The sequence below is a fragment of the Amborella trichopoda genome, chromosome 2, assembly GCF_054954075.1.
Source record: "Amborella trichopoda isolate Santa Cruz 75 chromosome 2, AtrichopodaSantaCruz75HAP2 v2.0, whole genome shotgun sequence".
In the NCBI taxonomy this organism is placed as follows: Eukaryota; Viridiplantae; Streptophyta; class Magnoliopsida; order Amborellales; family Amborellaceae; genus Amborella; species Amborella trichopoda.
The window spans coordinates 11,455,525-11,482,278 of record NC_142337.1 but is presented as its reverse complement, the minus strand read 5'-3'; the positions used below and the strand labels follow the sequence as shown (position 1 = coordinate 11,482,278).

The 26,754-nt window shown below is 38.1% G+C and overlaps 2 protein-coding genes across 7 annotated transcripts; one reads left to right on the top strand and one right to left on the bottom strand.

Moving 5' to 3' along the window:
• The first annotated feature begins 206 nt into the window (after positions 1 to 206).
• Positions 207 to 11,327, top strand: DER2.2 (DERLIN-2.2). Of its 2 annotated transcripts, none has more exons than XM_006858068.3 (6): positions 207 to 521; positions 788 to 887; positions 1,410 to 1,624; positions 1,751 to 1,834; positions 10,497 to 10,550; positions 10,807 to 11,327. In XM_006858068.3, exons 1-6 carry the CDS (start codon positions 423 to 425, stop codon positions 10,984 to 10,986), a joined length of 732 nt encoding a protein of 243 aa, XP_006858130.1. In that variant the 5' UTR covers positions 207 to 422; the 3' UTR covers positions 10,987 to 11,327. The 2 variants fall into 2 exon arrangements, with proteins under 2 accessions (XP_006858130.1, XP_020531582.1); XM_020675923.2 differs by having other exon boundaries at positions 10,788 to 11,327.
• A 1,454-nt stretch (positions 11,328 to 12,781) lies between these two features.
• On the bottom strand, positions 12,782 to 25,162 carry TOM1 (tobamovirus multiplication 1). 5 transcript variants are annotated; one of them, XR_016049156.1, is made up of 12 exons: positions 25,050 to 25,162; positions 24,733 to 24,935; positions 23,100 to 23,190; positions 22,964 to 23,016; positions 19,738 to 19,830; positions 19,556 to 19,627; positions 18,030 to 18,102; positions 17,732 to 17,777; positions 17,117 to 17,180; positions 15,027 to 15,130; positions 13,604 to 13,681; positions 12,782 to 13,489 (listed from the first exon to the last, which is right to left on the bottom strand). XR_016049156.1 is itself a non-coding variant. In XM_020675928.2 (12 exons), exons 2-12 carry the CDS (start codon positions 24,877 to 24,879, stop codon positions 13,397 to 13,399), a joined length of 864 nt encoding a protein of 287 aa, XP_020531587.1. In that variant the 5' UTR covers positions 24,880 to 24,935; positions 25,050 to 25,162; the 3' UTR covers positions 12,782 to 13,396. The 5 variants fall into 5 exon arrangements, 3 of the variants coding, with proteins under 3 accessions (XP_020531587.1, XP_011628450.1, XP_020531586.1); XR_016049155.1 differs by having other exon boundaries at positions 24,733 to 24,885; XM_020675928.2 differs by having other exon boundaries at positions 15,027 to 15,080.
• Between the last annotated feature and the right edge of the window lie 1,592 nt (positions 25,163 to 26,754).

Below are 26,754 nucleotides of genomic sequence, written 5' to 3'. Positions count from 1 at the left end.
ACAAAAAATAAAAAAAGATACTTAGGTGATTTTCTCAAAAATAAATGATCTCATTACCGAGAGAGTAAATAAACAGTAGACTCCCGCGGGAGTATAACATCTTGTGGCAATAAATAAAAAGGGAAAAGAATATCGTGTTGGTTTGCGGTGTCATTCGTTTATCGACGCATGCCTTTTTAACGTTCTCGCCAACGAAGATCCATTTCAATGAACCAGACCAACAAATCTTAGCTAAAAAGAGAAACAGAAACCCTAGCTGATTCTCTTTCCAGATAATCTCTCTTACGTTTAGTTGAAAATTACTTCAGTTTTTCTGAGTAATTCATTGGTTTCCCAACGAGAATTCAGAGATTCTTTTGATCGTGATTGTCTTTGGGTTTAGATCGAATTAGGGTTTTCTGATCAATTAGGGTTTTTTTGGGATGGCTCAGGCGGTGGAGGAATGGTACAAGCAGATGCCCATCATCACCCGCTCGTATCTCACTGCTGCAATTATAACCACAGTTGGATGCTCTCTCGATGTATTTTTTTTTCTCATATTTTTTATTGTTTTTATTTTTTTGGTTTTGGATTCAATGGGTTCTATTGAGATTGATTTGATTTATGGGGTACTGAGTGGTTCTAGGGTTTTAGCTGTTTTCTCGGGGTCATTTTGGTGCTTTTTTTCTCCAGCTTTTTTCTGTTTCTTCTAGAGATATTGATTTGGCTTGCAAGATTCTCTTTCTTTTGGGGTCATTTTTTTTTTTTTTTTGTGTTTTAATGATGTTGTACACTGGTGCCTCTGCAGATCATTTCTCCATTTAATCTCTATCTGAACCTCAACCTGGTTGTGAAACGTTATGAGTTTTGGCGCCTCATCACCAACTTCTTTTACTTCCGAAAAATGGGTATGGTTCTGATCTCTGCTTTCATTGATCTCGAGATCTTATTTCTTCTTCTTTTTAAAATTATGGATTATCTCTGTTGATTTATGTTACACTGCGTTTTAATGTGTGATTTGGATGCACTATTTTCTGGACTTTAATAACTTTATTTCCTCCCTTTCAGAATAGCTTCTTTCCAGTTTTTTATTGTTATAAGTGAATTAGAAGATGGGACGGTTCTTTCTGGTTAGATTAGAAATATATACTTTTGGCCACAGCTTGATTTCTTGATTGGCCGGTTTCTGTTTTGTTTTCCTTTTCTTTTTTGTTATTGTTTGTTTCGGAAAATTTTGTGGCCAAAAGGGTTACGTGGGATGATTTCAATTAGAGGGTACCTGCATTCAAACTTAGGCAGTGAAGATGCCGTCTTTTGTATTACATGTTGGCTTAATGATCTCCTCATTACTCTGTAATGCTATTTTTATAAAAGGTAGGTGCTTTTTTCCTTCTCTGCTTAATATCTTTATTTTTTCTGATAAATGCCAGATTTGGACTTTTTGTTTCACATGTTTTTCCTTGCTCGGTACTGCAAGCTCCTTGAAGAGAATTCTTTCAGGGGACGGACAGCAGATTTCTTTTATATGCTCTTATTTGGCGCCACTGTGTTAACTGGGATTGTTTTGGTTGGTGGAATGATACCGTATGTCTCTGAGACTTTTGCCAAGATTTTCTTCCTCAGCAATTCTTTAACCTTCATGATGGTAAGTTGATGACATTGTTGCCATGGTTCATCTTTTTATAATAAAAGTTAAATGAAGGCTATATAAGACCTTATACTTGGTTTCTATATTTTGTAAAGATGCTATTTTACATCCTGTGAATTTCAGGTCTATGTCTGGAGCAAGCGGAATCCCTTTATACACATGAGTTTCTTGGGTCTCTTTACTTTCACAGCTGCTTATCTCCCTTGGGTGAGTGTTCTCCTATTTCAATTTTGAAGCAGTTGTTCAATTCCCTTTCAGTAGTAATAGCCATTAGTATTTCATCAGCTGATCTAAATGGTTAGATAGTTGCCTTAATAACATTCTTTAACATTATGCATTTAACTAGGGCTTAAGGGAAATTTATGCATTATAAGGAGATGAGGACTATAGTCTTGTCAACTTTGTAGGGTTATTATCTTGATTACCAACTTTGTCTATACGGTCTTATGTCTCCATTAGAGTTGTCAAAGTATAAGGGATGTGCCTCATGCATGACAATAAGTGTAGTGTCAAGGGCACCAGTACTAAGGTGACCTTAGCAAAAGGTCACGAGGAGGCTTACGCTTTCTACTTTGAGGTTACACCTCACTCTTGATGCCAGCCTTACTTAGGAGGCTAATGCCTCCTTCAAAGGGGAAGATTCACTCTTTTATCAGCTATTTGTTGCTTGTTTCAGAATGCATTGGTAAAAGGTACATAATGTCTTTTGTTTGTTCCATGCTACACACATGAAAGATATTGTAGCTATTTTTCCCAGGGATGATCTCCCATACTTTTGGGGAAGTGTTGATTGCACAAAAGACCCATTTCACGGTGTGTACTGTATTACAGACCTCACAGTTGTCCTTCACTGCTGTTTTGTGAGTGTCGATTTGTAGATCCATAGTGTGGGTAAGGAGTGTCGGTTTGCTGATCCGTAGTGTGGGTAGCTAACATTTCCCCATTGAGTTGCTTACACCCACATTCGCACTTGTAGGAACCTTGCACTTATTTGGTGTTTCTGCGAAAGGAAATGTGTTCCTTGGAATTTTTGTAACTACAAAGGTATTCTCACATGTATTCTAGTTGATTACTTAAGGCTTTTCGCACAAATATCTGAACGCATGTTCTCCATGAACGCAAATGTGGCTTCACCATTAAGCTCGTGGGCCGGACCTTCTAGGAAATTTTCCAGAAGCTTCTCTTCCTTACGGATGCTCTGATATCCTTCTTCCACTTCCTCTAAATAATCTATTTGTAGTTTAGTTTATTTGTCCATGCCCTAGTGATCCTTTATAACTATGTTTTTATTTAAAATCTTTGCTCAGGTTTGAAGCCAATTTAACTAAAGAAGTTCATTCTAAGGCCAACATCCTTGTCTCATGGATCGAGGACTCAAATGATCTTCTATTGCTACAACTTCTCTTTCAAACATGGGGCTAGAATTCATGTGGTTTTCATCATCCAGCCTCGTCTCATTTATTACCTCATAGATCTATTTCTATCATGCTTCTCCTCAAACTCTTTCAGGGCATTTTTGTTTGGTGGAATGTTTGGGGAGTGGGAGACCCAAGTTCCACCAAACTTTAATGCCATGTTTGTTTACGCTCTGCTGAAGCTGCAGTATGGAACTCGCGGCTTCTAGTGTGCTTAAAAACGTAAAGCATGGAAGGGGCGGCTTCCATGATTTATGGAAGGGGGCGCTGTGGCAGTCCCCTTTTCTGCCAGTCAAACACGCTCTTATTAAGGATTTGAATCCATTTCAACTACTGAATAGTTCTAGCTCATATCCATATATTTGTCTTATGTTTCTCCTCAAGCTCTTTATTTAAGATCTGCAGTCAGCTTAAACAATTAAAATTTCCTAGTTTGAGGCCAGCAACTTGTGCATCTTCAAATGTGTACATAAGCAAACATTTATGTGTTCCCAATATGTGAAATTAGAAAATAAATTGTGGGAGCTGGAGAGGACAGAGACAAATTTATTAGTAGGGCGTCCCAAGGAATCACCAAAGCACCTTGATTTCGGAAGTGGGAGGGCAGGTCATGTAGCTCGTGCCCTTATGGTTGAGGCTAATTTTATGGATTACTGAGATGTTGCCTTGACTTCTATTTTGTACCCAGTTTTTATAGATGTTATGTATTTGATTTATGAAAACATTTGAGGCATCATGAGTGGACATCTATATACTATAGTTGTCAACTCTCTTCCATTTTGGGGCCTTGGGATGTTATTTTCACCTCGAATTTGACATATACATACTTTTGTATACGATCAAGAAGCCCATGAAAATATATTTTGGGAAAAAAAAACTTGGAATACGTTTTTTGGAACTTGGCGAACATAAGCCATCCATTTCATGCTTGGGAAGATCTAGCCCTTAAACAACTCTAGATTAATCTTTTTTAAAAAAATTGTTCATCTGGTGATGATGAAACAATTTAACAAATCTAGGGTCAAACAAATCCCTCTAGGGTCTCAATCTCATCATTATTATTCATCCCTTATCCCAACTATTTGGGGTCGGATCCATGAATCAGGATTCATGAAATAGATTTTGCAAAAAATTTATGCTCGCTGCCAACCTAACGCAACCGTCCTCCTTTCTTCGGCCTTGGGATTAGCATGACCAGCATGGGACCAGCCACCTTTGGGTACCGGACCATCATCTTCCAAAAATGGACCCACGGTCATCGACCATCCCAAGTTCCCCCCCCCCCCCGAAGTTATCTCCTTTGACGTGGTCTCTAGCCTCTGCATTTCTTTCCTTCGCTTGCTGGTCCCCCACTCATTCCCCCAAGCTATACCCCATTAGAGGAGGTTCCTCCTCTCGTGATGATACCAGCCCCCACCCCTGTCTCTCTCTTCCTCCTATCGCTTCTGGTCTCCCAGTGGCCTCTCCCACTTTGTCCTCTACCTTTTCGAGCTTGAACCCCATCTGTATTCCTAACTTTTACAATCTTCCTCTTCTATGGTCCGTCCCCCTGTTGTTAAAGAACCGTAAGACCCCTTGGGTTTCAATGATGACTCAGAAGACCTGAACCCAAACCTTGAAAAGGATGGGCTGGCCCCTATAGGCATTGAGAAATCTTCTTCCTACTCGTTGCCCCTCCCCTTCTCCTCTAAGGATGGGGAGAAGTTTGCAGAACTCTGCTTTCGGATCCTCGCAAGGCTCTTATGAAGATTATCACTCCCCTCTTTCGGTGACATCCTCTTTTGTTGATCGAATGGATGAAGCACAAGGAAAGATGCACTCTGTCATGAAGGTGATGGGACTCCCGCATACTGGCCCAAAGGGCCCTTTTCAAGAATTTTTCAAGGCAGACATCCAATCGAGAATCTAAGGTAAGTTGGAAGGGTAGTCGGGAACTTGCTAATCTGGTCTCAAGCATTAACTACGACCAACCTATCTCTCTTCCTCTCTCTTTCTCTAATCTTCCCGTGGCGCTTTCTCTTAGTGGCTCAGTGGTTTGGCGTTCCCCAAGGAACTCTCCTCTCTATTGACCCTCAATGCTGATTTTGTCCTGGAATATTTGAGGTTTGGGGTTGCCTTTTAAAAAGCAATCCGTTAGTGATCTCTACATAAAACACCACCCAATCATTCTTGTCCTTACCGAAACAAAACCTCCCTCCCCTACTCTTCAACAAGTTAGACAGGTCTGGGGTAGAAGGCCTTGTCGGTGGGAGGCTCTCCCGGCAGTAGGGGCCTTAGGTGGAATATGGGTGATTTGGGATCCATCTAAACATTCCCTTTCGTCCTCGGTCATAGCCTCCTTGTCCGTCACCCTGCTCTAGTTCAGGGTTATCGACGGTCTCCCGTGGAAATTCTCAGGCATCTATGGCCCCAACCAAAATTCTCTAAGGCCTCAGCTTTGGAACAAACTCTATCCTATTGCAGCTCTCCCCAATCCGACTTGGTGTATTGGGGGAACTTCAACTTCACAAGGTCAAGAAAAATTCCTCCTCTAGAATCTCTCCTGCCATGAATTTGTTCTTGGACTTTATTTCAGATAATCAGCTCCTTGACCTTCCGATCCAAGGAGCGCAATACACTTGGTCTAACCACTCTCCCTCCCCCTCCCTCCAAAAATTTGACAGTTTTTTGATCTCCTTAGATTGGGATGCCACCTTCACTATCTCCCACGTCGTAGCTTTGCCGAAACCCACCTCGGACCACTGTCCCTTGCTCCTAAAAATTGATCCATCATCTAGAGGCCCTAAACCTTTTAGGTTCGAACTCACTTGACTTCAAGAAAGTTCCTTGGCCTCACTATTGCCTTCTTGGTGGTCGTCTTTCTCGCGCTCTGTTTTCGAGTGGGTTGGCTTCAGACTGCAATGAAAGCTCCAACTTTTAAAAGCTCACTTGAGGACCAGAAGTAGGACCTTACCAGGTTCTTTTGCCTCGCAGAAGAACGAAACCCTTGTGGAAATTAAACACTTGGATGTGGAGGAGGAATCTAGAATCTTTCTTCCGTCTCTTCAGAGAACAAACTTGAAAGTTCTCTACCAATCCATTCTCAAGAAAGAGGAGATCTTTTGGTCCCAAAGATCTCGAGTCAAATGGCTTAAGGTGGGCGATCTCAATACTGGTTTTTTCCACAAGACAACAAACTGTAGGAGAAGGGATAATACTATCTCACATTATATGGTGGGGGATAGATGCCTCAACCAACCTAATGAGATTGAGGAAACTATCATTGCTTTCAACACTCTCTTCTTTGTTCCCATAGGACCTAGACCAACGATGGGGGATATCCAGATCCGTCTACTTCCCTACAAAAAAGCCGCATGGTTGGATAGACCTTTTTCGAAGGAAGAAATTCTAGCCGCTAAATCTAGATTGGCAATAGATAGGACGCCGGGTCTTGACGGATTTCCCATAGCACCTTTCAAAGTGTTCTGGGACTCTTTTTGCGGAGACTTCATGGCCCTTTTTGCTGATTTCCACACAAGAAAAGTTATTCACCGAGCAATGATCGCAACCTTTATAGCATTAGCTCCAAAGATCGAAGGAGCTGAATGCTTGAAGGATTTCTGTCCCATTAGCTTGGTCAATTTGACCTTTAAGATTATAATTAAGGTGCTAGCTTCCTGCCTGAAGGAGGTTCTTTCCCGAGTGATATCCCCCCTCAAAGTACATTTGTCAAAGATCTTCAAATCTTAGATGGGGCCCTAGTCACTCACGAATGTGTCCACTTGCGACATATTACCAAAATCCCAGGTCTGATGGTTTAGTTAGATTGGGAAAAGGCATATGACCATGTGGAATGGGCCATTCTCGAAGAGACCCAATTGAGGATGGGGTTTGGAAGAAGGTGGAGAGGCTGGATGAGAGCTTGCTACAACCAACCTTACTTCTCTATCCTCGTCAATGGGTCCCCTAAAGGTTTTTTCCCCTCTAGGGGTTTGCGTCAAGGGAATCCTCTATCCCCTTTTCTTTACACCATAGCAGCATAAGTGTTTAGTCAGTCTATTTCTAAGATGGTTGCAGTGGACTTGGTGAATGGGTTGTGCGGCATCAATGGTCCGGTCGTCTCGCATCTCCAATATGCAGATGACACTTTGGTCTTTTGTAATGCCATACTAGAGGAAGTTGACTACCTCTTCTGGTTCCTTAGGTGCTTCTTTGCAACTGGTTTTAAGGTGAACTTTAAGACGATCAATATGATAGGGATCTCGGTCAACTTTGAAGAGGTCAAAACCTTCGTAGACCCTTGGGGTTGTTAGGCTGAAGAATTGTCTTCCAATTACCTAGGCTTACCTCTGTGCGTAGGTAAACTGAAAAAAAGACTTTAGTTGAATATCCTTGATAAAGTGGATCGAAAATTGGCAGGTTGGAAGGGAAGGTTCCTTTCCCCATCAGGAAGGCTTACCCTTATCAAAGCCACATTAGCCAATATCCTGGTCGATCAGATGTCCCTCTTTCGCATGCCAGTGGCGGTAGTTGAAAGGATAGAGAAGCTCATCTATAGATTCTTTTGGTCCGGGGATGCCACCACCCATAAGTTCCACCTCATCTCCCGGGATAAGTTGTGCAAATTGAAAAGACTGGGAGGATTGGGGATTCAAAACCGTAGACAGCAGAACGTCGCTCTTCTAGGTAAATGGTGGTGGCACCTCCTAACCTTAAGGGGACAGCTGTGGGGGTAGACATTTTGAGGTTTAAATACCATATACCCTCTTCTTCTTGGTTATCGGAGTTGAGATCCTACCCTATGGCCTCGGGGGTATGGAACTCTACCTTTCATTTGTTCTCCAAAGGGACCAGGTTTCATCCTAGAGAGGGAAATAGAATCCGGTTCTGGTCCGACTTTGGTTTGGTCAACAAACTCGTAAGGATCAATTTCTAGACCTATTCTCTTTGGCGCGACAACAAGGGACCTCAGTAGCAGATGAAATGAGAGTGGAGGGGCCCTTTAGATCTTGGAACCCTCTCTTTAAGAGGGTCCTAACAGACTCTTAGAGGGACGTTTTTTCCAACCTTGCCAATTCCCTATCATCATGCTTTCTGGCCCAGCAAGGGCACGACGGAATCATTTGGACCCCCTCTGCCTCAGGGGCCTTCACTGTCTCCTCCTCCTACTTGCTTATCACTCAACCACAAACCTTTCCTCTTAATCCCTCCTGCCCAAACATGGAACTTTTTGCACCTCTAGGATTAAAGTTGTTTATGTGGTTCACGCTTTCCTCAAAAGCGCTCATGGTAGATCATCTTCAAAGGAGAGGATTGAGGAATCAAATTCCCATCTATTCCTGTTTTGCCCTTTTGCTTTTGACTTATGGGGGAGGATTCTCTCTCTTCAACATAAGGTGGGTTTTACCCAAAGAGGTTCCTTCCCTTCTCAGTGCTATTGAACGTTTTTCGTGGCCCAAAACAGGAATTCTGTTATGGAAAACGGCGGTAGTAGCAACCATCTGGGCTCTTTGGATAGAACGCAACAATAGGATCTTTCGTGGGGAATGCTCAAAACCTAGTTTGGTGTTCTCGAAACTCAAGTCAAAGTTAATCTTTTGGGCAACTAACCACCAAAGCTTTCAAGGTGTGCCAACTTCAGCTTTCTACCAGGATTGGAAAGCCACTCTATAACATTCTAAAAGAAGAGCCCCTAGGGCTTCAAACTAGCACCCACCTCCCCCGGGACAACTGAAGCTCAACTTCGATGGGAACCCCAGTCCTTCAGGAGTTGGAGCTATTCTTAGGGATCACTTTGGCGTCACAGTAACTGCGACCTCCAAGTTTGTTGGGCACATGGACTCCATGGAGGTAGAAGCTACAGCCCTCCTTGAGGGCATCAGACTTCTTCAACCCTTTAGCAATATGACCTTTTTAGTAGAGGGAGATTCCAAGAACGTCATTTCGTGGGCCAATCATCCTTCTTCTATTCCATGGGTCCTGAATCGCATCTTTGACGAAATCTACCACTTATGACAGGGTTTGAACGTCGTCTGGAAGCACACGTGTAGGGAGTCAAACCACGACACAGATGCTATGGCCAAAGCGGCGGTTCTTGGTGAAGGGACTTAAGTTTTTTCGGAAGGGGTTTCTTTTAGTTGGTTGCATTGTTCTTTCAATGTAATCTTCAAAAAGGCCTTGTAATTCTGTTTTTCTTTGCTCTCTCTTCTGTCCTCGTACATCTGCTATCCGTATGTGGATTGCTTCTTTCTCTTCCTCTTCTCTATGTACCCCTTACTATATATAGAAGTTAACACTTCAAAAAAACCATCACATACCTTTGCACACACACACACACGAGGGGAATGCAAAATGACTTGTAAAATAACCAAAATAGTCACATGGTAAGTGATCGAGACACATCCTTGTTCTTCATAAGCTCCCAAAATAAACGGGAAAATTTACATGGTAAATTAACACTACGATATAGTTCATGTGGATATTACTTGCAATAGCAACCAGGACACCCTTTCTGCTAAAAAGAAAGGAGGAAGCTCAATGACATCATGGAGGTGGTATTTGCCAATTGTGCTTGGTGGAGATCTTGTTTTGCCATGTTGGAGATCAGCATATGGGCGGCCGATTCCTTAGACGACTGGTTTAGCGGATTTTCACTTCTGACTTTCAATGGTCCATACGAGTTTGTGCTTTTCCATTGGATGTGGTGGCTTTCTCAATGAACAATTTGAGCAAGTTCATTGGATGTGGAGGCTTTCTCATGATATGGGTTAATGCATGTGTATATGGGATTGACATTAGCAGGTTCTTCACTCGGACTTTGAGATTGCAATCCCTGGGCCATTCGGCTGGATTGGCCTATTAGTTGACCAGGCTTGCTTGTTCAAGCTGGTTAAAACCTTGGTATGGCAGCGTTTTGTGTTATATGGACAGCTGGTTTAAGATATTCTTCTAGTAATTACAATTTCATATGTTTTCCATCTTCTCTGGCAGTTCATCCCCATTTTATTTCGGCTGCCTCATGTTGGAATAACTTCTGATTAGCCCCATCTTATCATCAATTCTAAATTGTACCATGAGCTTACTGTTAATTTATATATTTTTGCTTAAGTGGCAGAGATGGGAGTTTTGACGGTTATTTCTTTCATATTGGAACCTTTCGAGGGTGCTTTCAGTCCCACACCTCTTGTAAACTTTTACTGTTTTAGTAACACAATGTTAACAATTCTCAAAAAAAAATTTCTTTCATATTGGACACATGGGCTTGTATTTTCTTGTCTATATTTTTTCTAAATTTGGCATGGAGGTCTGTGTAAGTTGACTGCAATAATATTGCGTTTCCCCATGGAATTGTTCATTGTATCTCTTTAATTTAATCTATTTGATTTTACCATAGTTCTAGTAGCATTCTACCCTAGATCAGATTCTCCCTTTGTTTTTGTGCCATTTTTCTCTGATATATTCCTTTTCTTGTGCAGGTTCTTTTAGGCTTTTCGATACTTGTCGGTAGCAGTCCTTGGATTGACCTTCTGGTAAATATTATTACCTTTGATGGTTTCTCCTTTACATCAATTTCATGAAATTGTTTAATGCAATTTTTTCACATTTTTGAAGTGTTCATTAATTGAGGAAATGAATGTACTGTTGCTAATTTCATCTGTAGAAATGTCTCTGATCAGCAGAGCATGTTATTCACACAATTGCTTGATGCTCCAGTTGTGTATAATAGGAACTGGCTTTGAATATATTCACATTAAACAAATGTGTAGTTGTGTTTTATTTTCACAGGGTATGGCTGCTGGTCATGCATATTATTTTCTTGAAGATGTGTATCCACGCATGACAGGGCGTCGGCCATTGAAGACCCCCCAATTCATCAAAGCTCTCTTTGCTGATGAGACTGTTGTGGTTACACGACCAGCAAATGTGAGATTTGCCGCGGCAGCTCCCGAAAATCATGAAGAGTGATTTATGATGTCCTTAAAATCATGGTAATGGGACCCACACCTTTGCATTCCAACCCTATATGACCGATTTACATATTGCCAACTGTCAACTCATGCATGGCTCTTCTCTTTGATCACAGAGTTGAGATTAAATGGGTCATAGCTTTTCTGCATGTATTTGCATGGATTGGTTAGTGTTTCAAGTTTTAGAAATCTTTTATACGAAGAGTAGGGTCATTTGGATGGGGGTAGTCTATTGGTGTAAGGGGTGCTTAGTACCTTATATTGCCAACAATTTCTACTGTCATAAGTTGTGTAAATGAAAGGTAAAATAACTGAACTGTCCTTTGATCTTCTTGACAATTTGTAGTTCTTTTGTACTCTCACCCCCTCTCTATCAGTAGATGTTCTCTTGGTAGACGTGGGATTTTGAGATCCCGTGGTTGGGACGCCAAGGGCTTAACCACGAGGCTGCAACTCTCCTAATGGTTGGATGCTTGTCTCCAACCATTAGATTTCAGATGCCCCAATTTGCTGCTTGTGTGTGTGTGTGTGAGAGAGAGAGAGAGAGACCAACTCTTTTTTGGAAACCCACTTCTTAGACCGCCTGTGTGAGCCAGTGATGAGCTCTAAGAGCGGGCCTTACTTCGGCTTGATTCCTCCAAATTCTTGTATGATTTTGTTTTTTTTGTAGTTCTTTCATACTTTTTAAATTTGGGATTGTATATTATGAGATTTTTTATTTTTTTGTATAAGGAGGTCATAATTATTTTTAGCCATTAGACGTGAAATCCAATACATAAAAGTGTCATAAAATTTAAGAAATTTTGATATCACTTTTAACCATTAGATGTGAAATCCAATGCATGAAAGTGCCACAAAATTTAAAAAATTTTGATTTTAACTACGTTTAAATAATGACATGCTTTTAACCTCCTGATTTCAAATTTAATGGTCAATGATAATTGTGATTTCTTTATATAAAAAATAAATAATCTCATTGCTTTTTAATTTTTCGTTTGAATAAAACTACTCAAAGACACGTCTCTTCTCTACTAAATCAAATCGGTGTCCTCGAAGCAAATTTAGCATTCTTTGAAATGAGATGCCCAATGTGCCAATTTTTGTATCTTTTGTGTTCATGTATTGGCCCGCATGTGTTGTAATTTTGGTCGCTGCCAAATCACCTTATTGCCACCTTTAACTTTCGAAATCATCCCTGATTCAATTGTTCAATTAAAATGGACCTTTCTTGAGAGTAAGGTTTTGACATGGTTTTTTTAATCTAGCCAACTGTGGAAACCTAGATCTTTTCTGAATAGAACCATGGAAATCACCCCATCTCAATAGAGCAAGAAGATACAGCTTTACACATATCAAAATGGAAGTCACTAGTGAATTGGAGTAAAGAAGATAAAGCTTGACACATCAAAATGGACGTCACTACTGAATGGACTAATGATGTTACAGTCTTGCAGCTGCCCTCCCTAGGCCCATAAGGGTGGCAACAAACTGGGCCACCCTTGGCCCTGGCCCAGCCGCCAAATTTAACAATCTACTCTTTTTCAACTATGGCAATTTATGGTCATGTATATTCTAATGGATGTCAAATACTTGATCTCTTATTTGTATTTTGGTAAACTTCCCAATAGCTAATAGATAAATGATTCATCAAGGTCAAAAGAAACCCAAATCATGTCTGACACAAAGTACAAGTAATACTAGCGAGTCAGTGACACATTGTGTGTTGTATATCCGTGTAACCGTCTTGCAAAACGCTGCCATTTGATTCCAGTTCCAAATCCTGCAGCCATTGCTAACCATGAAAATATCAATTTATTTATAAACTCATTTCAATAGATTCAAGCCTGCGCTAAATGATATTTTAGGTCAACCAATTGGCCATTATACATATTGCCCCAACCAAAAAAAGAACAGAAAAAAAGAAAGCAATAAAGGAAAGGTCCAAAAGGGATGATTAGAGTGTTGATTTCCTGCACTGATCATGATCCACTCAAAACTTGCATTCGTTTTCCCCCTTCAAAAGAATTGACAGAGAGAGAGAGAGAGAAAGCTGACTCCATAAAACCCTTTCAACAAGCAGTAAAGTGGCCAAGGTTAAACCTCACATTGAACAAATTGTGGGTAGGTAAACCACATCAATGAATGATGAATACAATCTTCTCCGATGCATCCACAATGTGCCGGCAAATGCTCCAGAATGATACTCTGCATTTGCTAAATATATACTTTACAAAAATCCACCTCGATCAAACCACAAGAAACCAGAAGACCCCATAATGCAAAAACCCAACACCTGATGCCTTGTGCCTCACTTCTGCACCATGCAATTCTTACAATGGAGAGGTGTCGAGAGTCATTTGGAGATGGGGATAAGTTCTCAATCGTCCCATCTAAGGATACCTCACAATTCAACGAATTGGGTGGTATTGGCCAGAGATTCTTTTAGGAGGGAGCTTACGTAGGATGTAAAGAACAAGCGCTGAAGGCACTATCTCCGCCAACTGATTGCCATAACAGCCCCAATGGTCAGAAGAGATTCTTTTGTTTATTTATTTTTCATTTGACGAAAAATATATCAAACTCATCAAGTTTGGATTCAGGTTAAAATAACTGACCAAGTAATATATAAGGTTTAGAATTGGATGATCCATCACATCAAGAGACAAATGAGAATCAAATGCAGACCAGGCATCCTGCAAATCAAAGAGGCACACAAGTCGAGATAAAAAACCTATTGAGGTTTCTGGTTCCTTTTTCCAGAAAACAGATATTGCATGAAGCCATATGCACATGCAGAGGTGATTAACGAAGAAGTGTCCACCAACTAACGGTCAATAATAAAGTAGCATAGAAACAAGTAGGTTAGATTCTATTTTACATAAGCTAGGATTCTGCCATCAAGCAGGTGGAATACCAGGGCCCATTCATGTGAACAACCAAATGCAAATACACAGGAAGAAGAAATAATGACGAACCACAACATGGCTTTATTAGATATTTTAAGCTTAAATAAAAATATGCTATGTTTTTTTTTTTATAAGGATCAAAATATGCTATGTTATTAATTTAGAAATAGCCTATATGTGTAAGAAAACTGTGCATGCAGCACTACAAATTTTACACATCAAACTATTAATAATAGTATTTATGCACCACTTGATATGCAAAAATTAGCGGAAAAAAACTGATGTGGGGTACTCTTTTTTATTAGGGCACTTTCAAATGCAAGTATACATCATGGGGATATATAATTCACATAGAGTGAAATATAGAGATGCTGAATTTGAGTTAGCTGGTATCTTTTCAGGAAAGTAAGGGAAATCTAATGTCATCTGTAATTCAATTCAGCGTAAGGCAATCAGGTTCCCGGGTCATTTCTTAATATAGGAGTAAAGCATGAGCAGTAGTCCTTAATTCCAAGAGGAAACCATGAAGGTGAGAACCACAACTTTGTAAACCATGGACACTGAGAGATAAATGGGCCAGGATACCTTCTAATATGAGCCTGAGTATTAGAGCAGAACTCATAGACATGTGTGCAGTCATAAAACACCTTCGAGACATTTTTACTGAATAGAAATTCATAAGTTATCTTTTAATAAAAAAATTTATTAATAATTAACCTTTTCAGAAGTTGATCAGAAACTAAAAATATTATACTGAAATGGAAAAAATAAATATTTGTGAAGCCGCAGAAATAAAAATACGAGCGAAGGTGTAAAAATATCCATATAGTTTATCTACAACTGCAACAAAGATATAACATCATTTTAAAAGGGACCCCCCTTTTGTCTCTCTTTTATCCAAGAAAGACGACATTCATTTTTAGTTTTTATGCTCGAATCATCACATTATATTCATCCATCTTTTGATTGTCTCCAACATCTCAGGGATTTTTTCCCTTCCTTTTTCGCTTCCCAATTTGGATCATCACAAGGTGCAATTGCAAGCATTGCTGCTTCAGCATGCTGAGGAACTACAAAGCCTTAAATATAGAACAGTAAACATGCATGAAATGTGTAGACTGTGATTACTTACCACAAAGCACCGGATCAGAAAGCAAATAAAGCATATCACAGTCACAGAGCCAACCTGCCGCAGTACATCAAGTGTCAGGCACTGTCAGCATACCACAGTAACCTCTACAATCAACAAATTCTAAGTATTCAGTAGCTTAATGAAATAACAATTACAAAAGATGGCAAGAGCAGATAGTTCCCACTAGTAAAATAATTGCACGCAAACTGATCAGTAATTAACGAATTCCATCTATAAGCTGCCTGCACTAGCTCATGAAGCCACATCTTCTTCCACTACAGGACTCTTTCATTTCCATCTCATGTAATACAAAATAATTATAGGAAGACTATAAAATTTCAAGGACTTGTATGCTGATCTCTACATTACTGCAAGAACCAAATCTTCTAAGATTTTCAGAAGCAAACAATTCAACCCTTTATACATAATAGAAAGCGTAGTTTCGCTGTTTAATAACATAAAAAGCAATAAAAAGTTGATGGGATTTGAGTCCAAAAGCACTGGGGTGAGACGCTTCCCGATCTCAAATACCCTCATTGAAAGAATCCAACTAACTAGAGATGTCCATCCCATATTCGAGTGATATCATATTATTGCACTCAAACCGCATCAGCACTTGTTTATTTTTCTGTAGTTGTATCCACCAATAAGTAGATTACAGCTATTCCAACAAAAAAATTCATTATTTAACAAAATTCAAAGATTATGCAGTTTGTGCTATCTGTCTATACAAAACTATTGATCCATGTGTAATTCTATGCGACTTGAAATTTTTAGCGGTTAGCATTACTGGTTCGATAACTTGCCTGCAAAAGTGAAGAACTATCCACTGCACCACCAATATGATAAAAGTTTTCTTTCCCCAAAGATAGTTATTTCCAGCAAAATTTTAGATATTTGCCTACAATTATTTAATACTGTTTTTGAATAAATTTTAGATATTTTAGAACTATCCACTCCACTGTTTTTGTTTTTGAAGCCCAAACCTTTGCAGGTAAACTTGTGTTCTGATTGCTGTTTTCTTGTTTTCACATCATTAAAAGTTTTTTATTTCATTGGACTTGGAAGTAGCATGTTGCTAACATTCTTTCAAACTCCACAAATTTACAATTCAGGACGACTGCTACATCAGTTAAAAGCAGTCGGAATATACAAAAATATAACTTAGCTACCACAAGGCTAAGAAACTACATGTTGCAGGCATTCACGCAGGTGGTGTAATGCTGGGAGCAATTAGATTATTAGGAATCTCATGGTTGAAAGATGGCACTTCATATGCAGTGCAATAATTGTGTCATAATGCAATTCACAAGTATACGCAATCCTCAAATTTCAAGTGACAGGGAAACCTTGAAGTAAACCAGAATAAATATCATTTTGTTCCAGCTTCTTATAGCACCTTGATGAGAGTTTCAGAATACAATGTCATCTACTTCGTAGACTCATCACACTACCTCAGGATTAATTTGCACAAGTGCCCCGCTCATGGAGGAAAAGATACAGATTGCATCTCTTGCTTTGATAAAAGATGAAGACTAGATTGGTTGCTTGAAGAAATAAAAAGTTCACCCTTGGTTTCTTTTTTTAATTTTTTTTTGAGAATGAAAAGTTTACCCTTGTCAATCTGGAAGAAATGCTAAGGTACAAATGAAAGTTTATCCACAAAGAACAGCTAAAGTCTCGTGATTACTTGTGAGTTCAAAATTTACACCAGAACTAGAGATGGCTCAGGCTCATAATTTTTTTTTCTCAAGACATCCAAAAAGCGCATAAATATGCCTATCCAGTTCGGTACGAATTAGAAAAACAAAAATGAAGCAATGGTAATGAGCCAAAAATGGTTAGAAATCAGTTCATGAACAATGAGCAGAACAATGATTGTCAATATGAACGAGAAGAGAAGGGCCTCAGTAATACATCATGCATGAAACTAAATAGAACTACTTAAAAAGTATTACCTAATGACTCGTCAAAACACAAAGTATCACAAAAATGGACACAGAAATAGTAGTCATGAAAGATGGTCAAAATGTTTCGCAATCTAGAATTACAGGAATAAAACAAAATAACCAATGAATAGATTTACAGACCTCATGAAGCTTCTTTCGCCTCCCCTTTGATTCAATAGGAAAACGCCTCAACATCAAAAACAATCTGCACATAGTCACATATAACAGTTATCTTCATTTGGTGTTTTTATAAAGGAAAACTTTTCATGAGGCAGTGGCTACACCCTAAACCTTGTGGTCACATGTCATTTCAACATTTTTTGATTAAGGACCTGAAAAAAGTTCAAAATCATTATCCTCATCCCAAATCCAATCTCCTGCCAAAACAAAGGATCTGGAGCTTTAAAAATGCTTCATCCCCATCACAATCCCAAATCAGGTCTGAAACTTCCATTTCAGTAGATTGGAGATCTGTGAGATTTGAAGCTTTTTAAGATATGCAAATTAATTTTTTGGTGTTGGAGAATAATTTCCAGAATAGTTGGAGTCTTATCGAGTTTCCTCTTGCATACAGAAAAATCGAATTTGAAGCGCTGCTTTACAACTTTATGAAATAGCTGCAGCTACATCATAAAGCACCCCAAAAAGATGATGCTATCAAATTGCCATCTCATAATGCTCTTCTATAAGGTATAAATTATGTATGGTGTTAAGTGTATTAATCTCTTGATAGTCACAAGCGAAATAAGACGCAACCTTCCTCCATAGAGCAGGAAACCCAAGGCTGCGAAAAATGATATGGCTGCAAAAGAAATGAATTCATAAGTCATGAAAGAAAGCATACTTCAGAATAAGAAAAAATTCCATAACCTCACAGAACAAGAAAATAGGTACATAACATGAATCTCAACCACAGAGCGTCATCACTTTCTAAACAGATCAATGATTTTGAAATATAGAGCAATATTTGAAGTTTAAGAGATGCATATGTGGATGCAGAAAATACAGAATACATTCAGCTCAACAAAAGTTAATAGAAAGAAGCACCACGAACCTGCAATAAATAGACTGCCAATTGACTCCACAACAACATTATCATCTATCCACAGATATATCCAGATGCAGACCTGATGCAAAGAATCATTCGATAAGTTTCAGTAGATGTGACAAATCGTCAAAGAATCATTCAATAAGTTTCAGTAGATGTGACAAATAGTCAAAAAGAATAGCATAAAGAGTGCAGTTCAGGTCAACCGGCTACAAAATGTGGTGTATGTCATTATCATTAGAGCCTTTTCCCAACTAATTAGGGTCGGCTACACGAATCATGTTCTGTCATTCTGCTCTATCAAGGGTTATACCTTCAGTGAGGCAAATAATGTAAATTCAAGATTCAGGGATAATTTTAGTAAAGTTTTACATTGGCTGCCAATCTAACATCACCCATGTCCTTTACCCTGGCTTGGGACAGGTCAAGGGAAAGTTTAAGGTCCTCACACAGCTTAAGACCAAAACGTAGTGCATGTGTGGACTGCAAAGTGCACCTTGGTGTATGTAGGTAGGAATAACTATTATCCTTCATGCAATTGGAAAACCAAATAATGCAAATGCAGAGAACAATGAACCAGTAACAGAAGATATATTGATAACAGCAGAGAAAAATGAAAAAATGGAGAGAAATTCAGCCAAAAAGAGGTTGATTGAGCCTTTGGGAATTTTTGTGGGTTGTGGTGGTTGTTCAATATGGCATGCTAGGGCTATTTTTTGGCTTCTTCGCTTTCCGTAATGGTTCTTCAACTATTATCAATGCTGAATATTAGGAAACAAACATGGCATTGCATTGACACGAGAAATTGGACGCACATGATTATTAGTTGAAAGTGATTCCACCTTACTTGGTGGCCATTTGGCGTGTCAGAACAGTCCTATACAACTCCATCACTCAAAATAGATCTCAGGGAAATTTGCGCATATCACATGTTTACAAGGAGGCGAAACAAGTTGCTGATGCTCTAGCTGTTATGAAGACTATCAATTCAGAGGCAACAGTTTTATGATCTAGTACACCTGATTATATTTCTCTCCTGTGATTTTAATGTGTCTCATTGCCACTTTTTAAGGCATCATTCTAACAAAGTTATACTTACTATTTATTAACTAATGAAATGGGTAGGGGACCTCCTTCCTGGCTGACTCATAACAAAATGAAAAAAAGTTATTAAAAAGAAATAATAAAAATACAAACCAAGGAAAAATGCTTTTCAGGTAATGAAAGATAAGGCACTTTCCAATGGTGGCAGTAAAACATAAAAAGAGTGATCATATCGAATGGAAAATAAATAGAAATAAAAAAATTTCCTATTAATGATCTATTCCACGTGTCTTCACTCGTGACAATATCTGTCAACAGCTAAAATCATGCCCCTGAACATCTTGCAGAACAAGCAACTATCAATCTCATGGATGATCTAGAACTCGTAAGAAATTGTCAAAAACTGGCCTGCTTGTACAATTATTGCATGCAGAACAGAAAGATGATGAACAGATAAAAGAAAGTCTCCATAGTTGAAAGATGAAAACCTGTATGAAATATATTCCACCATTTATCGAGATATAAACAATGCGAAGCTTGTCAGTAGGAAGACTTCTGGCCTGTCAACAGTACAGAGAGGGATAGCAACATGTTATTAAATCCATGAAATCAGGAAGAATTACCATCACACTCCCGCAAAGGAAATCTCTGAACCCGATTGCATACTTGCCTGATGATATATCTCTGCCCAGAACAAAACAAGCAGAGTATATGTAGAAAAGAACAACATTACAGGAAGATCCAATAGAACCAAGCGGAACACCTGTATGGCGCAAACCAGAATGAGCATATCTCTGTTCTTTTAGTTAGTCAATGAAACATCTTATATTAAGAGAACGATGATAAATGGCCATATATTGTCAACATTTCATAAAATAGATGCTTATCGACCATAGCATCTGGTAGAGTGAAGCATAGGAAAAATTCCCCGCCGAGTAGCATGTTACAAAATTATTGTTAAATAGTTACTAAATACTGATCAAGAACAGGATTTGCATGCAATAGTAAATGAATATTACAAAATTAAAAAAATCCTTAGGAGAACAAAGGAAGCCCACCAGGTAACACCTACCAAAAGAATTCCCATTTGTGTCAACCAGAATAATGAATGAACAAACCCAAATAACCAGAACAGAATCGTATCTGTGTTTATCAAACTACATGACATCTTGAAAATGTAGCAAAATATCCATGCTTCTTGCAATACAAGAGATGCAACTACACAAGTATAACATAAATTCATCATACATTATGCAATTCCTCAAGGCCCTTCCAACCTCAATATGAATCAAAGATTCCAGCTCCCAACAAATTGGACATTTTACCTTTTCAATAATTAGCACACTGCACATTGTGGAGATCATATACCAACCAATGTTGGCATCCAAAAGACCATAAATGTCCATAGAAGTATGAACAAAGACATGGTTAGGGAGGTTGTAGCATTTCAGTAGGATAAAACCTGTGTCTAAAAACTCCGCAAGTCTGACTCAGGGCCAGAGTCACTTTGAACCAGTACCCTGTTGGTTGGATGATTGGAGTCTGGACTGTGTTTGATCCGTGTCTGTCTGGGGTATCCAGCAAATATTTTCTAGAAAATGCTGTTTTCTTAAGATGGGACACACCGAGCCCATTCACCCTTCAGGACTCGCCTGAGTCACTTGGCCTGTGCCCTGCCTGGTTCTGTGTTTCTAAACACTGAGATAAACCTAAGAAGAATCAGTTCCAGAATGAAAAGAACTATTTAAGTAGAAGGTTTCAGTACCATTTATTGATGCAGTTCAATAAACAGCAAAACTTTTTGGGTTTCTCTTCATTGATCTAGCTGGAACTACAAGTTTGTGTGCTATTTGGGAGCTGCTCATGGTACCTGATTGTAGTTTTAACTTTCAACCAACCTGGTTGCAATCGGCCATTGCAGCTTGCTAGTATCCCAGGCTTGATTGACATTATTAAAGCTGGACTTGGAAGAATATCCCATTGTGGAACATTGACTAAATGAAATCCATCATCATCATCATAGCCTTTTCCCAATTAATTTAGGCTGGCTACACGAATCCTGGTCTGTCATCCTGGCTATAAGTCCCCGTATCTTTTCGGACTACTTCCAACCACATCCTTTTGGGCCTATCCCTTGCCCTTTTCAGTACTTCCATTTGAACCAACTCGCACCTCCTAACAGGTGTTGTACTTGGTCTGCACTACACATGGCCAGCCCACCTAAGTCTACCCTCTCTCATCTTATCGCCTATTGGTGCCACACCTAAATTCTCCCAAATGGATTCATTTCAAATTCTACCCCTTTTTGTCTTGCCACTCATCTATTTCAACATCCTCATCTCCACTGCACCCATTCTATGGGTATATTGTTTTTTGTTTGCCCAACATTTTGCCTTATCGAGCAAAGTTGGTCTCACAACTGTCCTATAACTTGCCCTTCAGCTTCATAGCTATGCGGCGATCACATAAAATTCCAATTGCACATCTCCACTTCGCCCACCTAGCTCTAATTTTATGTGCGACATCTTCCTCAATCTCTCCACTTTTTGGATTATTGACCCAAGATATCGAAAGTGGGGTCTTTTTTGAAGGTCGTCAATCTTAACTACTTCGTTGTCTCTACACTTATTATTACTAAACTTACATTCCATATACTATATCTTAGTCCGGCTAATTTTAAAACCTTTGGATTCCAAGGTATCCCTCCAAAGTTCTAAGTTTGTGTTGATGCCGTTTCAGTAAATCAAAATTATGTCATCTGCGAACATGCACCACAGTACCTCATCCAGTAAGTGCCTAGTTAAGTCGTCCATAATTAAGACAAAGAGGTACAGGCTCATGTTGACCCTTAATATAGACCTATTGTCACTGAAAACTCACTCGTCTCTCTACTAATTGTTCGTACACTAGTTAGCGCTCCATCATATATATATCTCACCAAATCGATGTAGTTGTCTGGAGACTCTTTTCCTTTCCAAGTTCCAACACCAGCCAAATCAAATATCAAGGTACTCTATCATAAGCTTTCCCTAGATCAATAAAAACCATGTGGAGGTCTTTTCCCTCCGCCCTATGTGGTTAAAAAGTTCAGCTTGTTAAGGTAGAACTTAATATGAACCATCATTTACCTATTAGGAGTATCGAGTATGATTTCACTTGATGCTTGAGTCATGTGGACTCACAGTGCCTGATCCAAGTAGACTCGCAATGCCTGAATCAAGTGGTCTCATGCGGGTCTCCCAAATAAAAAATACTTTTCAATGGGATTGCAGGACAATAGGGAAGAGTTGCATATATCAAACTTGATTTGCCAAACTCTTTAAAAAGGTTTCCTACTTTTTTATTGCCTCTATTTCTTGTGTGGAGGACCAGAACTAAAATGAGTGAGTTCTGGCTCTACAAAACCATTTTGATTGGTGAGGAAAAGATTCATTTTAAACTCTAAACCCACTTAATTCCCCTGATACAGTGAGTAAACGCTAGCAATCTCATTTTTCAATATTCTCAGATTTTTCAATTTTTGTGGTTCAATTCCCAAGTCGCAAGTCAAAATTTTCACTGTTCAAGAAAAAATTAAAGCAAACAAAATATGGCGCATTTCACCCAAAGATACAGATATCATGAGCCAAATCTAGATATGATAATTGGCAGACACGAAAAGCCCAAATGGATCAAATATTTCATCACATGTATTCGCATTCATGGTATCCGTGGAGAATAGAAACATAGTGAATGATGTGCCAACAGTGTCACATTAAGCAAGATCACTATACCTAAGAAATTCCTAGTGAAATATATTAGAACATAATGTGCCATCTAAAAATTAAGTGAAATAACCTTTGTGATAAAAAACATAAAAGTATAATATAAGAATATTAAGATGATGATGAGATCACCTTTGGCTCAAAACTAAACACTTGGTGGTGAAATCCAAATACAACGGCACGGACTGCAAATTTCATCACAATCAGCAAACATAAAGAAAGGCAATTGTCATAACCAAGATGAAGGAAATGAGATCACAAAAGTCACCTCCATTAACAATGAAGTTCATAAAATGGAAAACTTTCTGTGTTGTCCAACCATACTCTGGCACCCGTAGCTCAATACGAATCAATTGTATCTGCCAATCATAACACAAAAAAAACGGTCAACTATTTATCATAAAGTTGTCATACTGTAGTATAAACCAGTGATTGAAAACTCACTTTCAACTCCAAAACTCGTGAGTCAACTTGACTTGGCCAGTTGCTGAATCTTATAATTGAAAAACTATATAAAGATATCCATATATTTTTTAGGAAAAAGTTTGTATAAGGTTACAACCTTGAAATGTAGAACTAAGGTGCATCTCAAAAATCCACTATAAAAGGTTGTTTTGATGTTGGAAAACCCTCTAATTGATCATCTCGACATTGAGATTTATGAATACGAATAAAAAAAAAAAGATTTCAGAGTCCTTAAAATAGTGTATCTTGCAACATATTTTCTAGACCATCCATTTTCAAGACTTTCATGTGTTTATAGATCTACTTGATTTGAACCATTGTTAGAGTTTAAAATTTTATAATTAGAGACAAAAATAGATTCTCAAGCCATTTTAGAATTTTTTACACCAAAATTACATTTATGATAAAATTCGGAGGTGCGCCTTAATTTGAGTGTTTAAGGTTGCAACCTTATGCAAACCACACACTGTTTTTTATGGGTTGTTTTTCCATATAATTGTAGATGTGAACTTTGACTTGGAGACCAACTAGGTTTCAACCTAAACACAACTTTATATAATTTTGGGGTTTCTTTCGAAGGCAGGCGTTGTCAAACGTTGGTTTGGGCTCTTAACTGCTGGTCCAATCTAATGCTAACAACCAAGTAAACGAAAGAGGATAATCGACCTAGAAAAGAATAGAACAAAGAGACCAAGAAATTAAGCTGAAAATACTATAAAAAACCTGATTTTCTCAAGACTAAGACAAGCAGCATCAGTCATTGAAGTTAGTAATACAAGATGGGTGCGGTTTGTAGAAAGCCTAGGCTCTAAACAATCAAAATAGAGCGTACCTTCAAATAGTGTCGAGAAATGTGTTTCAATACTGAAAATATTTTTGATAGCCTTAAAATATATTTTCTGTCTTTATTTATAAAGTTTAAAGCTTCAAAAATAGTGTAAATAGAGAGATCTATGAAAACTTGAAAATATTGAAAATTTGCGGTCCAAAATTGCGTTACAAAATACACTATTTGAAAAAAGTGAAATCCATTTTTTTCTCATGCCCATGCATCTTGATGCCGAGATGATCAATTTGAGGATATTTGGGTATCAAAACAACCTCTTCTAGTGAAATTTTTGAGGTAGGCTCGAATTTGATTGTTTAGAGCCTCGGCTCTATATAAACTTTTCCCATAAAAGATTGCGTTAATAACAAAACCAACTTTCTCAATTCAAAACCTTCAAATAATAGCACAGTAATAAATCACCAAAATGAACATTCATCATCCTCCAGAATAATAAAGACAGATATCCCAGAATTGCGAAGGGCAATAGCTAATCAGAACAAAACAATGTGCTTTCACCAATCCTAGCCGGCAACCATAAATAAACAAAATAAAACACTAAAAGTTAACTTAAATTCTGAAAGAGATCAAGAGGGAAGAAAACCCTAACCAGAGCAACAGCTGAAACTAGGGCATAAGCAGCACAGAGGAAGAAGAAGATCCCATCTTGCCAGCTGCTCGACTCGTTGATCTCGGTCCACCACGATTGAAGCTCCACCGTCGAAAAAACGTTCAACTCCATCATTCTCTCTCTCATCTCTCCCTCTTAAACAGAACCAGAAAACGAAGGACTGAGAAAAAGAGCCTCAATCCCTCAATAGAAAAAAAAACAACCGAACAAACATAAATACAAGAAAGACTGCTAGAGTTGTAGAGAGAGAACAGAAGTTAGAGAGAGAAAGAGAGTGAGCTAAAATCGTTCCCTACCTGACAGTCCTTCCACCTAAGCTTCCTAAGAATTTGATTGCTGATGGGGAAAAAAACCCTCTCAGATCTTATCATTATTAAACAGAGAGAATTAATAATACTGTTTTTCATTTAAAATTAAACAATAAAAAAGGATGAGAATTTATATCTTAAGAAAAAATAAAAATAAAAATAAAAAGCATTTAAATAAAATTATTTTTTAAGAGATGATTCGAAACCCTTGAGGGTTTCTCTCTTCACTGAATAACTTTACCTACCCAGCAAAATTAGGAATGCCATCTTTTATCTCTACATGATAAAAGCATCTTGATCAATGACAAGAATACCCCTGTTTGCTATTTTAATTGACTACTTTGCCCTTGATGAGACTTCTAAAGGGTAGGAGTATGGTTTATAGTTATACAATGCGTCACCATTGGATTATCAAAGTCAATCGCTCTTTCAAATTCAGTCAAAAAGACGTAGATCCGTGTCAAACCTCCATGATTATCAAGGTTTTTGTTTATAAAAATTAAAATGCAAAACTGAGTTTGTATGCTATGAGATTATTTATTTTTGATACTAGTATTTTTAACTCTTGGTTTTGAAATTCAATATACAAAAGTATACAATTACTTTTAAATCCAATATACAAAAGTATGTTACAACATTCAATAAATTTTAGTTTGAACTTTTTGTTTAAACAATTATACATCATCAACCACTTGATTTCAAATCTAACGGTTAGTTATGATTGTGATTTTTTTGTCTCAAAAGTGAATACTCATTTTATAATTTTTCATAAAAAATAATGAAATCTTAACAAACCCCATACCCTTGAAAATTTTGAAACCAGATGATTGGAAAAATATGTTGCAAGGTCTTATTTTAGTATTTTTTGGAATTTTAAAGAACGGTCTCAAACTTAGATGCAAATGGTAGCAGGATACCACAACGTGAGGTCTTGAATTTCATTTGCTCATTTCTTATTAATTAAAAAACAATACATTCCGACTTTCCTTTTTTAGATCCATGCATTTTGAGTCGAGAAATTGGAGGTTTTCTCGCATGGGGAACAAGCTCTTTATGCTCTTTTTGAGATGCGCCATTTATGGTTCTCAATGCCAAAACTGCATTTTTCTAGTGGGAATCAAGTTCAATTTTACATCATAAAATCCGCAATCTTACTCTAACCACACAAAAGAGTAAAATCAAGACCCTTCATTCATACAGAATTTATAAAACCCAAATGAAAAACATGCAAACAACTACTCGAAAGTCATTCAATCTTAGCCATCCAAACCAACAAATGATCAAAGAATAGGAATAAAAAGCCGACTTATTTCTACAGCAACAATCACATTGTATAATTAGAGATGAAAGCGCGAGCCATTGTGGATCTAACAAGCAACTTTGAAGCCGGACAATCCAATTAATGAACACCTCCAAATTTTATAATAATATGTAATTTTGGTGTTAAAAATTATTAGGACTAATTAGAACCTACTTTCATATCTAATTATTAAATTTCAAACTTAAAAAATAGTTAAAATAAAGTAGATCTATACACATCTTGAAAATGGACGGTTTTTTTGGACTATCGATCAAATATATCGAAAATGCGCTCTTTTTGGTAATTCATGCAATATTAACTATTTATCCGTCTCTACTCCTATTATTATTAAACTTGCATTCCATATACTCTATCTTAGTCAGTTTAATTTTA